This window comes from Crinia signifera, chromosome 8, assembly GCF_055691185.1.
Source record: "Crinia signifera chromosome 8, ASM5569118v1, whole genome shotgun sequence".
Classification (NCBI taxonomy): Eukaryota; Metazoa; Chordata; class Amphibia; order Anura; family Myobatrachidae; genus Crinia; species Crinia signifera.
The window spans coordinates 147,166,884-147,183,147 of record NC_139224.1 but is presented as its reverse complement, the minus strand read 5'-3'; the positions used below and the strand labels follow the sequence as shown (position 1 = coordinate 147,183,147).

The 16,264-nt window shown below is 44.4% G+C and overlaps 1 protein-coding gene across 2 annotated transcripts in view; it reads left to right on the top strand.

Annotated features, from left to right (window-relative positions):
* Window positions 1-16,264, top strand: part of TRABD2B (TraB domain containing 2B) — a 245,516-nt gene that overhangs the window by 177,705 nt on the left and 51,547 nt on the right. For both annotated transcript variants that reach the window (XM_083157356.1, XM_083157355.1), the window contains one exon: window positions 4,649-4,739. In XM_083157356.1, coding sequence (XP_083013482.1) covers window positions 4,649-4,739 — 91 coding nt within the window. The remainder of the gene's footprint in view (window positions 1-4,648; window positions 4,740-16,264) is intronic.

Genomic DNA, 16,264 nt, shown 5'->3' with positions numbered 1-16,264 from the left:
TTCTGGTTCACTTGCAAAAGCAAATTCTCTCTCTAATGGACAAAACCATGGGGCAGATGTAACGTGCAGAGAGAGTTAGATTTGGGAGGGGTTTGTACTTCAAACTGATATTTATATTGCAGTGAAAAAATAAAGCAGCCAGTATTTACCCTGCAGAGAAACAAAATATCACCCAAATCTAACTCTCTCTGCACATGTTACATCTACCCCAGTGCACATGGTTTTGTCCATTAGAGAGATAATTTGCTTTTGCAAGTGAACCAGAATCAGGCCCTTTGTGTACAAACGAGGTAATGCAACTTTAGCATTTACTAGAGGTGCAGGTATATGCGCTATTGTGGGGTGTGTAGATATACGCGCTCATTACGCCTGCTGTACAGTACACCCGTCTTCTACACACAGGCCAGGCTTTGATCCCAGTACAGTGGATTCCAATAAATTCATCTGAAACTGATTTTGCCGAAAAAATGATGGGATTGTTCCAATTCTAAACCTGAGTTTCTGATTATACAAAAACCTATTTAATACCAAATACTTAATGATCAAGGACAGGCATCATACCGGAGAGCTTTGATGATCAGTCTCAAATTCTCAAGAAACCATCTAAATCCATGTAACACAAGAACATCGAATCCACATCTGGTCCAATAACTCCCATTGTTTTATCCATGGAAGCGAATACAGCATTCAGAGTTATCCCTTTAAGTCTGAAAAGGAAGGCCCCTGTAAGGGTTACATCTCATAGTAAATAGGTTTATGAAACGCAAACAAGCAATTCATCGCAATGTTCTCAATTTTGTAAATTAATATTATTAACATTAGCTTACTGTATATATCGGCAGCATATACCTCTCCACTTTACAATTGATACAGTACGCATGTATGGAATGCTTTCTGCATATACATATTTCAAGATACCTGTAAAAATTTGCTAAGTAAACCTTAACTCAAACATATACATCATACCTGTCTGGAGTTGGATGGGACAGTTCCCATTCTAAAGGACTGTCCCAATCAGGGCTGCCATCAGGAATTTTGGGGCCCGGGGCTCATTTGCAGTCCAGGCCCCCCCATCCTCACTTGACTTTCCGTAAGCCGGCTCCTGCTCCGCCATTGCCTCTTCCCCTGAGCTGTGTCCTAGAGGTCCCGGAGCGCAGACTTCTTCAGCTCAGGATGCCGGCGGCCAATTAAAATGCAGCACTGTCTGGCGAGCCAATCAGAGCTCGCATACCGGCAGCCGCTCTGATTGGTACACATTAACACCCTGGTGGGGAATACACCCCGGTATACAACCAAGCACTACAACTGACAGTCATCCCTGCCTACATTTTAAATCTTGAAATCACAATTTCTTTCTTCCATTGTCACTAAATGTATGTACGCACTGAGCACAGCACAGCGGAGGCAGTCGGGGGGATGCAGTAGGCAAAATGATCTGCCTGGGCCCTTCCAGAGGCTGGGGCCCAGGACAGTGGTACCTACAGCACCCCCCTATTGGCGGCCCTGGTCCCAATGATCAGTAGTATGTACTATTCTCCAGATGTGTGCGTCTCTCCACTAAGCAGTAGGGATGGCCATCGGCACAGTCGCCATCGGTGGTTGCCATCGATGGTGATAATGCAAACAGCCATCGATAGTAACAATGATGGACAAACATTGATGGATAAAGCTTTACCTATAGTTGGTCATCCATTTTCTTTTACTGACTGGCCCGTGGCCAATAAAAAAGTGGGGTGGGGCTTCAGGGTTGTCAGGGGAGGAGCTATGCTTCATGTCCTTGCACCTTAAAAACTCAAAACATGAGTTTTGATGTACCATCGATGGGGGTAAACCTTCTGGTTCTTATCCGTCGATGGCAAAAGTATTCAACATTGGCCATAAACCATTGATGATTTTGAATCACCGATGGCCAACGACAATCCCTACTAAGCAGGGGTGTTTCTATAAAAGAGTACATGGAAGTACTGCCAGGGCTGCCATCATGGGGGGCTGCGGATAGTGGAATCTAGGGCCTGGACAGAGGATGGGCCTGGGTGGTAGCATTGTGAAGCATAGGAGACAGAGAAAAACCCATTGCTAATTTTGTCAGTCTCAGGCCCTAAAATGTCTGATGACGGCCATGAGTGCAGCCTCAAGTGTGCAATTGGCAATTAAAATGCAAAGATACCAAAATCTACAGGATTCATTCTACATGAATAAAATACTCTGGTGGATAGAACGTCCAGTAAACCAGAAGTGTCCGCAGGTAATCCAGTTACTCTCAGCACTTTCATTATCAGTCCTGTCTGTGAGAACAGGAGAAGGGAATTTGCCGTGACCTGTTATAGTCTCTGGCTGGCACAAGATTGCCGAGAGTCTGCCAAGCCGCCCTCTGATAACGCATGTAACACTTTCACAGAGCTGGTTCTTTTCAGCATGGCTCTTTACATCTCCAGAAAAGCAACTGAATTGTTTCTTTTTTTCTGGAGATAGCGTCATTGCGATGGATAACGTGCATTCTGGAGAATGCCGGCCAGGTTAGAGAACGCTGCGGTCAGGAGAGACTCACACGCTAATGTCAAACAGGGCTAAACTGAGACTTTTTAATTATTATTATGTGATTCTTTTAAATGTTTTACAAATGTTAACAGACAGCAAGATCAGTCCATATTTTAATCCTAATGTATTAAGTTTTGGCACTAAATACCAGGGATTTTGAACCTTATTCCGGTTGACTCACAAGGCTGCGAATTTCGCAGCCTTGTGAATCCACCAGAAGCCGCCAGCAGTGCAGGCCGCCCCTCGCATGCCGCTATCCCCGAGAATCCCTGCACGGATGCGAATGGATGATTTGCATAATCATCCATTCACAGCCGGGGAGAAATCATTCGATGGTCGCCGACCATCGAATGATTTCTCCTGTGCTTGCAGATCAGAGACGCCTTTATGGTGTCTCTGATCTCTGAGCACCCTGTGCGGGAAGCAGGCGGGCAGCTGACATCCCCTGATGTCAGCTGCCCATCCCCCATACCCGCGTTACCAGGCGATTACCATGGGAACACCCAGCATTTTTATAGAAACGCCCATGAAACGCTGGGTGTTGCCATAGGCGAATCTCCTGACCCGCCTCCCCCCGCACCCCCCGGTGCGAGCGCCCGGTGAATAATCTGTTCTTTTCTCCCCATTCGCAGATAAAAGTCAGTCTAGAGCAGAGTAGATTTTTGTTTGCCTCGAAAATGGCCGAAAACAGGGCGGGTGCTGACGTCATGTGACGACCCCATGCCGGCTACGTCACGCATACGTTTGGGGATGGACAGCGCTTTTCTGGCTGCACTTACCATTTTTGTGGCCACGCCCAGGAAATGCTGGTAGTCCCCATGCAACAGCCCCCTGCCTACCCACTACCCGCCCCACTGTGGGCAAACGCCTTGGCTACTGTGATAGTCGTCTAAGGCGTTTGCACACCATGTCTGCACATGTGTGTATTTGCTGATACGCATGCGCAGAACCTAAACATTGGTCCCGCAGCAAATTCGCAGGGGAACCGAGTAAACCCGAATCAGGCCCTCTGTGGTGAGTCTACGAGATTCCCCCAAAGTTTTGGAATCATTCCGGGAGAGGAGACAACTTTGAAATATATAATGAATTACGAACACAAATCTGAGTTTGTTTACGTTTGGATGCACATCTGGTTGTGAAAGGGTTACCTGTGGTCTTACGTTCTGTACTTGATTATACATTAGCGAAAATCTCCATTAGTTATAAAGGTGACCGTGTATATGTGTGTGTGTGTGTGTGTGTGTGTGTGTGTGTGTGTGCGCGTTACAGCTGTTCTCTCATTTACAACGGCATTCCCATGGAAGGAGACACTCTGACCTCCCCTTGCCTGAGTTTTCACCATCTGTCACAATAAATTAGGATAATAGTTTTGTGGCTTTTATGTTTTATTGCATATAGGACAATGAAGGGAATGATCACTCAGAATGGCGCAGAGAGAATGAATTGACTGCTAAAAGCTGCTCAGCAAGTCGGCCCTAACCCTAGAATTATTACTGATTCACAGGGGCTATATATATCAATGTTCTCACGTATCTTCTCCGAAAAAAGTCCCGTCCCCCCACCTGCAGGATATCATGGTGTACAAAATTGTATTTTCACCCAAATGCTGCACCTTATTATTATTATTATTTATTACCAGTTATTTATATAGCGCACACATATTCCGCAGCGATTTACAGAGACAATTTTAAAATTCACATCAGTCCCTGCCCCAGTGGAGCTTACAATCTATATTCCCTACCTCATGTCTACACACACACACAGACATTCTAGGGTTAATATTGTTGGGAGCCAATTAACCTACCAGTATATTTGTGGAGTGTGGAAAGTAACCGGAGTACCCGTAGGAAACCCACACATACATGGGGAGTATATACAAACTCCAAACAGTTAGGGCACAACTTTGATGAGTGATGAGATATCTGTGCCCACAGTTTATTTAGATAAAGTTTTCAATAAAGCACTTGACATGTTCCTGCAGCTTTAGTGACATGCAGCCTGTATGACAGTTAATATGCTCCTATATGACAGTATAATTTAAAAATGTATATATAATAATTTTCTGGCTTGACGCCTTTATTCTTATAACATTTGTATTTTTCACCCATAGGTCATTTCTTAGGAAATAACACTGTGATTGATGTTCTGAAACAAGTTGGATATGAGGTGGAGCATACCCCGGCAGGACATCCGCTAAAGAAGTAAGATCATTTAGTATCCCAGTTTTCTGGGGTTGTTTCATTGATATCTTACACATGATATCCTTCTAACTATGGCCAGTATGTTAAAAGCGTTCCTTTATGTTATTTTAAGAATGGCAACAAAAAAACAAATTGTTTGTCTAACCCTCAATTCACCAACCGGCGTCCTGTGCAAGCATTTCACTGCCTGTAGGTTATAATCCCTGTACAGGAGAACGCCAGTGGTTTATAATGCTACAGTTGTTAGGCAGTAGTACTGTAGGAGTAGATGGTAAGGCAGTAGTACTGTAGGAGTACATGGTTAGGCAGTAGTACTGTAGGAGTAGATGGTTAGGCAGTAGGACTGTAGGAGTAGATGGTTAGGCAGTAGTACTGTAGGAGTACATGGTTAGGCTGTAGTACTGTAGGAGTAGATGGTTAGGCAGTAGTACTGTAGGAGTAAATGGTTAGGCAGTACGACTGTAGGAGTAGATGGTTAGGCAGTAGTACTGTAGGAGTAGATGGTTAGGCAGTAGGACTGTAGGAGTAGATGGTTAGGCAGTAGTATTGTAGGAGTAGATGGTTAGGCAGTAGTACTGTAGGAGTAGATGGTTAGGCAGTAGTACTGCAGGAGTAGATGGTTAGGCTGTAGTACTGTAGGAGTAGATGGTTAGGCTGTAGTACTGTAGGAGTAGATGGTTAGGCTCTAGTACTGTAGGAGTAGATGGTTAGGCAGTAGTACTGTAGGAGTAGATGGTTAGGCAGTAGTACTGTAGGAGTAGATGGTTAGGCAGTAGTACTGTAGGAGTAGATGGTTAGGCAGTAGGACTGTAGGAGTAGATGGTTAGGCAGTAGTACTGTAGGAGTAGATGGTTAGGCAGTAGTACTGTAGGAGTAGATGATAAGGCAGTAGTACTGTAGGATTAGATGGTTAGGCTGTAGTACTGTAGGATTAGATGGTTAGGCTGTAGTACTGTAGGAGTAGATGGTTAGGCTCTAGTACTGTAGGAGTAGATGGTTAGGCAGTAGTACTGTAGGTGTAGATGGTTAGGCTGTAGTACTATAGGAGTAGATGGTTAGGCTGTAGTACTGTTGGAGTAGATAGTTAGGCAGTAGTACTGTAGGAGTAGATGGTTAGGCAGTAGTAATGTAGGAGTAGATGTTTAGGCTGTAGTACTGTAGGAGTAGATGGTTAGGCTGTAGTACTGTAGGAGTAGATGGTGAGGCTGTAGTACTGTAGGAGTAGATGGTTAGGCTGTTGTACTGTAGGAGTAGATGGTTAGGCAGTAGTACTGTAGGAGTAGATGGTGAGGCTGTAGTACTGTAGGAGTAGATGGTTAGGCTGTTGTACTGTAGGAGTAGATGGTTAGGCTGTAGTACTGTAGGAGTAGATGATTAGGCAGTAGTCATAGAAACATAGAAACATAGAATTTGACGGCAGATAAGAACCATTTGGCCCATCTAGTCTGCCCCTTTTTTACCCTTCAGGTAAACTCAACCCTTTTTAATCCTTATTTCTTTGTAAGGATATTCATATGCCTATCCCAAGCATGTTTAAATTGTTCTACTGTCTTAGCCTCTACCACCTCTGATTGGAGGCTATTACACTTATCCACTACCCTTTCTGTGAAGTAATTCTTTCTAACATTTCCCCTGAACCAACCTCCCTCCAGTTTCAGTGCATGTCCTCGTGTTTTATTACTTGTTTTCCTTTGAAGAAAATTTCCCACCTGTACTTTGTTAAAACCCTTGATATATTTGAAGATTTCTATCATGTCCCCCCTTTCCCTTCTCTGCTCCAAACTATACATGTTAAGATCTTTTAGTCTTTCCTGGTACGTTTTGTGATGTAGGCCATGAACCATTTTAGTTGCCCTTCTTTGTACACTCTCCAATGTATTTATATCCTTCTGAAGATATGGTCTCCATAACTGGACACAGTCCTTTTTTTATGCTCATGTGCAGCTGCATTGTGCATGCGGGTGTGACAAATTGCTTATTCGCCGGCCCGTTTGCACCTAGCAGTGTGTGCGGAGTGCGGAGGCATAGGTTGGTGGCGAGGGGTAGCGCCCATGAAACACCCAGCGTTTTATGGGCATCCCTATAAAAACACTGAGCGTTCCCATGCTAATGCGCTGGTGACACATGTGCAAGCGGATGTCAGCTGCCCGCCCACTTCCCGTTCAGGGACCCGCCGAGAGGTCTCTGAGATCTGCGAGCGTTTGCAAAATCATTCAATGGTCAGCTTGCGAGGGGTCGGGCGGATGGCAGGCGGCTTTTAGATGACCCGCAAAGCTGTGAATTTTGCATCTTTGCAGGTCAATCAGAATAAGGGCCAATGTTTCTAATTCTGCTTGGCTCAGCAGGCAGTGAAAATCTCTACTTACCGAGCACTGAAACGCCGCCCCGCCAAATGCCCAACCAGTCCCCGCCACAGAATCCCCTTGGTACCATGCGAGGGGCTGTGTTCCCTAACAAATCCCCTCGCGTGCTTCTGCTAGCAGGAGAATGGAGGTCGCCGACCATCAAATGATTTCTCCTGCCTTCAGAAATGAAAGTCAGTCTCAACTGACTTTTATTTCCTTCGGTGTCTGCCGAAGAGGGGGCGGTGCTGACTTCCTGTGGCGTCAGCCGCCCACCCCTTGCAGGCATTGCCCCACCTGTGTTCCCATGAGCGGGCCCCGTTTCCGTCCCCGACTCCCTGGGAGCTGTAGGATGAGTTCAAGGAAATCGGATGCGATATATCGCATGTGCTAAAAAGCAACAGCAATGTGCCGCTGATGGCTCTGATTCGCGCTGCACATCGGATCTAAGGCACTGTTCCAATGCACACAGGAAGTACATCGGATCCAATCAGACTTCAAACACCTGCTTTTTGGCCACTTTTCATCCGATTTCCCGGCCCGATGCATCTGAATCAAATGAATAGAGGCCAAATCGTATTAGTGTATGGGGGACTTTCTGTAAGTGTTAATTTAGCAGTTCTCCCACAACACACATGAAATAGATAGTTTAGTTGTATTTCTTTAAATACATATATGCTGTGCATATACCCACACACAAACCTAAAATAGCGATAGATAGATAGATAGATAGATAGATAGATAGATAGATAGATTAGATAGACAGAGAGACGGACGCAGACCGTTTTACTCCAAATCTCCATCGGGTTGGACAATGAGACATTGTAGTTGAGACTTTCCGACACGCAGCCGTGGACACTACAACGAGTACTGTAACGCTTCTTTGTCGCAGTGTTGGTGGTCTTCCCACAGAAGTGTCTGCACTCATCTACACCAGTCATAAAGTTTCTTTTCAGTGCAGACAAGGTTTTGGAAGAGGAACTCAACACTGGTCCAGCACTCTTAAAATATTGCTTTGAAATGACTATTTTGAAGGGAAATATTTTTCTCTCTGAAAACCACTGTGGTATGGCAAAACCGCTTGGTTTGGATAGTTAAAGTGAAAGAAATCCCAAGAAAAGCAACATCTCACAATAAAACTCCATTAGGGAGGCATCTATTCATGCCAATGAAAATTTCTGTATGGGTAATGTAGCGTATACTATTGTACAACATACGTTCTACAATATTAGCTGTTGCTGGCATACAGATGCCATAATAACTAATAACTGGACAATACCGAGATTGAGAGGGAAATTTATTAAAACTTCAAAAGAGAACAAAATGAAGCTGTTGCTTATAGCAACCTATTATATTGTACTTTTCATGTATCTAGTGCAGTCTATTAAATGGTGCTCTACTGTGGTATTGTGTCAAGCCTCTGGACTGTCCATTGCTTGGACAAGTGTGTGGTGTCCGGGTGGCTGGTCTAGTCTCTGAGAGAGTTTGGGAGCTTTCCTGGAATTTTCAGAAGAGTAGGTACATATGGGCCAAGCCTTGTCCACAATCCAACAGATCTCTCTCTGTTCCCACAGGAAATCTAAACAGTTCAGCGAAAAAAAAATTGCACAATGGACTCTGCTCTATTATCTTTCTGTCTTAAGGGGTGTACACACGGAGCTATCTTTCTAATGCTGTGTACACACGGGGGAGATATATTGCTCAGCCATATATTGCTGAGCAATATATGGGTGAGCAATATATTGCTCAGTTTCTACTTTACATCAGCGACCAGAGATGGTCCCTGATGAAAAACAAACTGCCGGGGGGAGCCCGGCACTGGTAATCAGCTGGTCACAGGAGCATGTTCCTGCGATCACCACAGGGGCAAAAACGGGAGCGCGCACCCGGCGATATATCGCCGGTGCACACTCCCATTGCGGGCAATATGGTCGCTCAGCGACCATATTTCCCGCGATTTTGCACAAAATCGCCCCTGTGTGTACGCACCTTAAGCGATTTTGACTACATAGTCAAAATTGCTTAGAAGGTTAGTAAAGATCTCTGTGAAGGTTAGACAAATCGCCCTATAAAATCGCTTAGTAAAAAAGAGTTGCCAGGCAAGAATATTTTGACTAGATCGCTGGCTGTCTAGTCAAAATCGCTGCTATTCACTGCTGAGGGAGATATTCACTAGGCGATCTGCAATGAACAACCAAGTATGTTAATTCTAGTATAGTCAAAATCGCCCATAGACAAAATCACTGAGTCAAAATCGCCGGTGCATTTAGTCAAATCGCTTAGTCAAAATCACTGTTGTATCTAGTCAAATCGTTTGGTCAAAATTGCTTATTTAAAGTCGCTCACTAGCAAAAATCGCTCCGTGTGTACACCCCTTTTACTGTATGTTAAAATAGGCAAAAGTTTGCAGTTCTATATTTCCTACCACATGTACAAACATTCACACTAGGGTTAATTTCATGATGAGGAGAATACACAGACTCAGTCGGAGTCATGGTGGGAATCAAACCAATGACCTCTTTTGCTGTGAGGCAGTAATGTTCACCATTACACCGTCTGTGCTGCTACAGTTATGCATGTAACAGACTCTAAACATGGGGCGTAGCATACAGATCACCAACTGGTCACTGAATGTTGCCAGCTGTAAAATGCTATGGATGCAGTTTAGTGCAAGCTAAGTGGAACACATCACTAACAATATGGCGCCATGCATGCACAGTAGAGCAGTCAGCGGCCATCTTGGTTATGGAATGAAGCCTCTCTAAAGGAGCCAACATGGAGACTGCACAGTAGTGCTTTCCTGGCTTCAACAATTAGAGCTTGAATTCCAAAATCTGTACAAAAAAAAAACAGATTAATTTACAATTATGCTTTTGGACTATGGGAGGGAACTGGATCACCCAGAGTAAACCAGAGTTGCCGACATTGTGGCTGCCCCCTTCGGAAGAGGGTAGCCAGCTCATTGCAACAGGGGTTGGTGTAGGCGGTTTGATGCTGTATCAGGAGCGAAGTAGTGCGGACATAGGGCCTTATTTTGGTTCATTCTTTCTGACAAAATCCTTCTTAGATGGGCAAAACCATGTGCACTGCAGGTGGGGCAGATGTAACATGTGCAGAGAGAATTAGATTTGGGTGGGGTTTTACTTCAAAGTGAGATCTATATTGCAGTGTAAAAATAAAGCAGTCAGTATTTTCCCTGCACAGAAACAAAATTACTCACCCAAATCTAATTCTCTCTGCACATGTTACATCTGCCCCCCTGCAGTGCACATGGTTTTGTCCATCTAAGAAGGATTTTGTCAGAAAGAATGAACCAAAATAAGGCCCATAGTCCCACCATACATTGTTGATATTAAAGGCATTGTACAGTGGGGGCGTGGCTAATATGACACGATTCACTGCAAATCGCTTCATTAGCCACCTGGATTGACCACTTCCCTGGTTAAGTGGGTGGCTGGGTAGAAAGTTTAAGCCAAATCTGGGAGATCTGCCCAATCTCCAGGAAGCGGGGAGGGCCATCCGATTTTCCTGAGCCTCCCAGCCATTGTGGTAGAGTAAGGAATAAACCTGGTAAGAACATACGCTATATTTTACTTCCCCTTTAACGGTTTTCTTGTCTCTCATCTGTGATTTATTCTGTTTGGCTCACTCGCCGTATTTAAATTTTTAATAACATTTTGTGCACCCCCTACTATCAGGACTTATTTTCCAGTCAGAAATCTTTAAAGAATACTTTTAACCACATGTTATTTTCCAAATTCCATAGCTCTATACCTCTTTTCAAGAATTAACCAAGATTGGCAAACGTGTAGCCCTGAGAGTGGTCTCGTAAGTCTAGCCAGCGTTTCGGATGACTTCTTGAACCTGAAACGCTCCCCGCCGATAGGGCATACTCCGGTGTCTAATTCCAGCCCGAGTCATTTAAAAAGCTAGCTATTGATTTTGGATGTGCATGGCTGCTTTACGTTTAACAAGTCGGTATTGTACACGAGTGATCTTTTTTTATTGTTGTTCAAGAAAGATTCCTTTGTATTTGAAAGGCAGAGACCAACAGAGGGAGGTTCAAGTAAAACGTTGGAAGATATATTTTATTTTATGAAAGATTAAATTAGGAAAGCAAAAAAGGATTATTGCACACACGTTTATTTTCCTAATAGAGCTTGCGGTCATCAGGTAATCTATATCTGTAATATTTATTGACAACCGACATTGAATAATACAATATAAATGTTCAGCTGTTATCTGACCAAGAACAATTCAGGCTGGATTTGAACCTCTAATGTCTAAAGGTCCACCACAGCTGCATTCCTCTAAGCTTGCCAGGTTATGTCTGGATCACAAGGATAACAGTATTACGAAAGACATCAGAGGCTTAACAAGAAATGGTTTGACCATAATTATAGGCAGCAAGACCACAACATCGTTCTATTAAAAAAATAAAGGTTTTAAAGTTTACACACAAAACCGCATGTATAACAAATTAGCGGACAGTTGTGAGAGATTCTAAAGGCAGGAAAGGAATCCATGGGAAGAGTTGTAATAATGGATGGGCAAAAACATTGATCGTCATAAAGAGTTGCATCTACGTGGTTTAGTATTTTTTTTTTTTATATTTTATATACATGTAGGACTTCCTTTATGTGATGCCCCCATAAAAGTTTCTGGAATGCTTTGAAATGGATGATCCATGCACATTATCTTTCGTCACAGCCTGTGACATCTGTGGTTTGTTCTTTGTCACAGTTGACCTTGCACAACTCTTCTCTGATAATTGCACTAATTGTTAGCCAACTAAGTGTACAGGTGTGGCCTGACTGAGGTACAGTGGACCTATTTTCTTAATTCTTCCTGTATTAGCTGCTCTTTACGACTGCTCCACTGGGAGGCTCTGCAAGTCCAGGGAGACCTAGCAACCCCTCCACCCCCACCCACCCTCCCCACCAAACTGGGTGGCCTTTAGGGGCTGGCTGGCAACGTTTAGCCTGGGGGGCAAGTCCAGAGCAATGGCTCATAAGTATCAGTCACAGAATGTGACGTCAGTTCTGGCCCCGTTCCTGTTTCTATCGCAGCACCAGAGTAAGTCCTGGGCTACGCACAGACTGCACACACTCCGAAAATAATTTGATAGTAAATGATCGCAAATAGATTCGCAGATAATCGCAGGCCTGTGAAATTTTCATGGGCTTATCGCACACTTTATCGCACATTTTACTCTAACAGAATACTGTAATGCCCATTGCACCAAACACTGCAATGCCCATTACAAGCTATGCCACACACCGTGATGCCCATTACATGTTATGCCACACACCGTGATACCCATTACAGGCTACATTACACACCGTGATGCCCATTACATGTTACGCCACACACCGTGATGCCTATTACAGGTTAAGCCAGACACTGTGATGCTCATTAAAGGTTATGCCAGGTCTCAACAAATTTTATGTTAATGTAAGAGCCTAGATTAAAGTGGAGGAGCCAGGCAAAGCAAAAACGGAGAGTGTACCACAAGAGGTTGGGAAATCCTGCCCATAGTAATTTCATTTGGAATTGACCCAGTACCATAATCTGTACAAGATGAGTGGTTCTTTCTTGTATTTGTTGTAAGGAACAAACAAAGGAACAGTTGCATTCACAGTATCGACTACTGGTATTTATGGCTTAATTCAGCGACCCAATGGTTTGTGAACATCTACGATGGTTATTGTACTGAGCATGTGTAGACCGAGTCCTGCATCACCGGAAGTAGTGCGGCTGCAAATGTTCGGTGAGTTACAGTCTGCCCGCGTACCGCTCGGTACACCTGATATATACTGTATATATATATATATATATATATATATATATATATATATATACATATATATATATATATATATATATATATATATATATATATATGAAAAATGCCGAATTGTTTATAGTCTTTTAACCACCTTTATGCGTTATTAGCGGAATGAGTGAAATGTTATAATTTCAAGCACCTGTACTAAGCTACTGTACATCTTAAATGTCCCTAAAATGCATACACGTACGTGCGCTCCTATACATTATTGTTGATATCGGACGAGTTTCTGGACAAGTCCAACACATTGGCCACAGGTGCTTCCGGTTGTGCTGTTACTCAGCGTAGCTGCCCTCAGCTAAATGAACAGCAGCTGGGTTATGTGATTTACTCAAGCAATTGGAATCCGCCAGTGAAAGTCTTTCAAACCCAGCAGATAGAGAGGGCCCGCGGAATGCTTCCTCTTGCCAAACGGAGCTGACAAAAGCCAAACCGTTTTGGGGATTTTATTGCAGTAGTTGGATTCCTGTTTATTAGTTTACTTTACGGGGTCTGAAATAAGTGGAAGAACATGCAGAAATACTGTAGATCCCATTATTGTTCCGGCACACAAACTTCACATCTAACAGATCATTAGTGTCTTATAGCTGGCATAAGGAGGAACACATGTCTGGGTGTGTAGGAAGGGGCTCTGCTCAAACCGCTGACACGTCTGTGCACACATGTTTCGTAGAAGGAAGGAAAATCAATATATGCAGAAATCTATCTATCTATCTCTCTATCTATCTATCTATCTATCTATCTATCTATCTATCTATCTATCTATGGTATGTAATATCGACAGTTCTCAAGCTGACATGCATCAGGTTGACATGAGAATGTCGACTTGGTATTTATGTTTGATGCAATATACTGAACAGCTTTAAGTAGCAATTCATGTATACTTATCTATCTGCGATGAGATACGGTCTCCGGGGCTCCTGAGTTCAATCTTTAGCTGTGGTCCAGTGTGGAGGCCAAGGCAGGACTTTCCTGTGCATGAGTCAGCGTCTGAGCTCACAGTGGGCTGCAGTGGCTGCTGGGATATCAATGGACGGAGTCAGAATGGGTGATGATCAAAAAGCATGCCCGCTTTGCATTGGTAAATATGGACACAACTGCGGAAAGCAGAGCTTTCATTTCTTTTTAGGACTCACACTCACCATACAAAAGTATGGTGATGCGATTCAGCCATGGAGCGGAGGAGCCACTGTCACTAAGCTGAGGAATGGCACTATGCAGGGGAAAGCCCTGTTTACCACAAAATAAGGCTTTTCTCTGCCTAGCAGGAAGGGACATCGACAAGATGTATTAACATTTTGTGTGCAGACGTAGGAGAGCGTAAACTCCCCCCTCCGGCGATGTCCCCCCCCCACTGACGTGCTGTCTCTGTCCCACTCTGATTGGTTGCAATGTGCATCATCACCTCTTCTCATTGTTAAAGCTGTAGTAAATTCACCCCTACTTGCCTAGCTTTGGAGAACTTGTAGGTGCCACTGCTGCACTGCGCCCCAGTACATCGCCGGCTCCACCCATTCCAACTTCTCATGTATCAAAGATACTATGGGCGGTATTCAATTGTTTTCCACCAGCATTTCAGACTCGAATGTGCCTAAACCTGACCATAATGAGTGTGACAAGTGCCAAAAAAGAGATCAATTGAATATCACCCTTCAATTCCAGACATGGGAGATTGGGCGCGATATAACAATTGAATACCACTCTATGGGGGTTGCTCTAGTTCACTCGCAAAGGCACAATCACTCTCTAATGGACAAAACCATGTGCACTGCAGGTGGGGCAGATGTAACATGTGCAGAGAGAGTTAGATTTGGGTGGGGTTTGTACTTCAAACTGATATCTATATTGCAGTGTAAAAATATAGCAGCCAGTATTTACCCTGCACAGAAACAATAAAACACCCAAATCTAACTCTGCACATGTTACATCAGCCCCACCTGCAGTGAATATGGTTTTGTCCATAAGAGAGTGATTGTGCCTTTGCTAGTGAACTAGAATAACCCCCTATTCTTCTACCCCCCTGAGGGCGGCGGTGGGTCGCGGTAGAAGCCCATAGGCTTCTATGGGGCATCGCCTGATTTTTCTGCCGATGCCCCCCCTTCACATCGCGATAACCCGGCGGAAGATACTTAGGGCATCAAAAAAATGCGGTAAAAACCCAAAAACGGGGTTTTTACCGCATTTTTAGTTTAGAGAATCTCCCCCTAGATGTGGATGGCTCTAGCTGTACACTGTGCTTGTGTAAGGTATACTCAGAACCAAGATTTTGCAAGTACAGTTGATGTAGACGGGTGCCGGACGGGGTCCTGACAGTCGGGATCCCGACAGTCATTTACCTGACGTCGGGATCCCAACAGTCAAAACCCAGACACACGGGGGCCCGACGCCCACTGGCTATTCTCCCTCGTGGGGGTCCATGACCCCCATAGAGGGAGAATAGAATAGGTGGGGAGTGGAGCGAGCCACCGTGCCCACAAGGGGCTTTGTTGCACTCACCGTGCTGTCTGGGTCCAGCCAGCCAGGATCCCGACGTCGGGATAATGACTGTCGGGATCCCGACATCGGGATAATGACTGGCGGGATCCCGACTGTTGGAACCCTATACCACACCCGATGTTGACACCACTCCAAATGAAATGGGCGCGACTCAGTGACGAGTGTATTAGCGCACTCTTGGTTCCAGACAATGCGCAGCGCAAAGGGACACAAATGCTCTACAAACGGGGAACATTCTGCTCTACCCCAGTCCCACTGCGTGTAAACAACGCATTTATTTGAAAAACATGTAAATATTAGCAGGGGGTGAAAGTACGGAAATCTGCTGTAAATTGATTTGAGTTGCAGATTTGGGAATGCTGCTATGCTGCGTGCCGTGGTTCTCCGAGCCCTGGCAGCGTGTAGAGAGAAGCCACATTGCCAGGTCACATGCAGAGTTTTTATTACTCTGGCAGCCGGCGACCGTCTCTTTCTACTGAGGGAAAAGGGGGAATTTGGCTTTCTTTCCCGCTGAGGAGGTGTAAGGATTTCTCTTTTTTCCTTTTTCAGCAACGAGAGCTCTTTAGAGAAATGCATTAGCGTGTGATGTTACAACACTTCCATTCAGTGTAGCAGCTCAGCAGGTATTGCTATTACGGAGAACAGGTAAATGGGGAGTACATTAATGCGTCACGTGGGCCGTGCAGGAATTTGATGTTCTGTTAGAGGCACATTACGATTGTAAAACTTACTTTTACGGCACTACTACTTTCACGGGTAGGATGATTCTCTTATACTTTGTGTTTCATATTCTGTACACAAACTGAGCTTCCTTACAGTTCCGAGGGGTAGATATATGA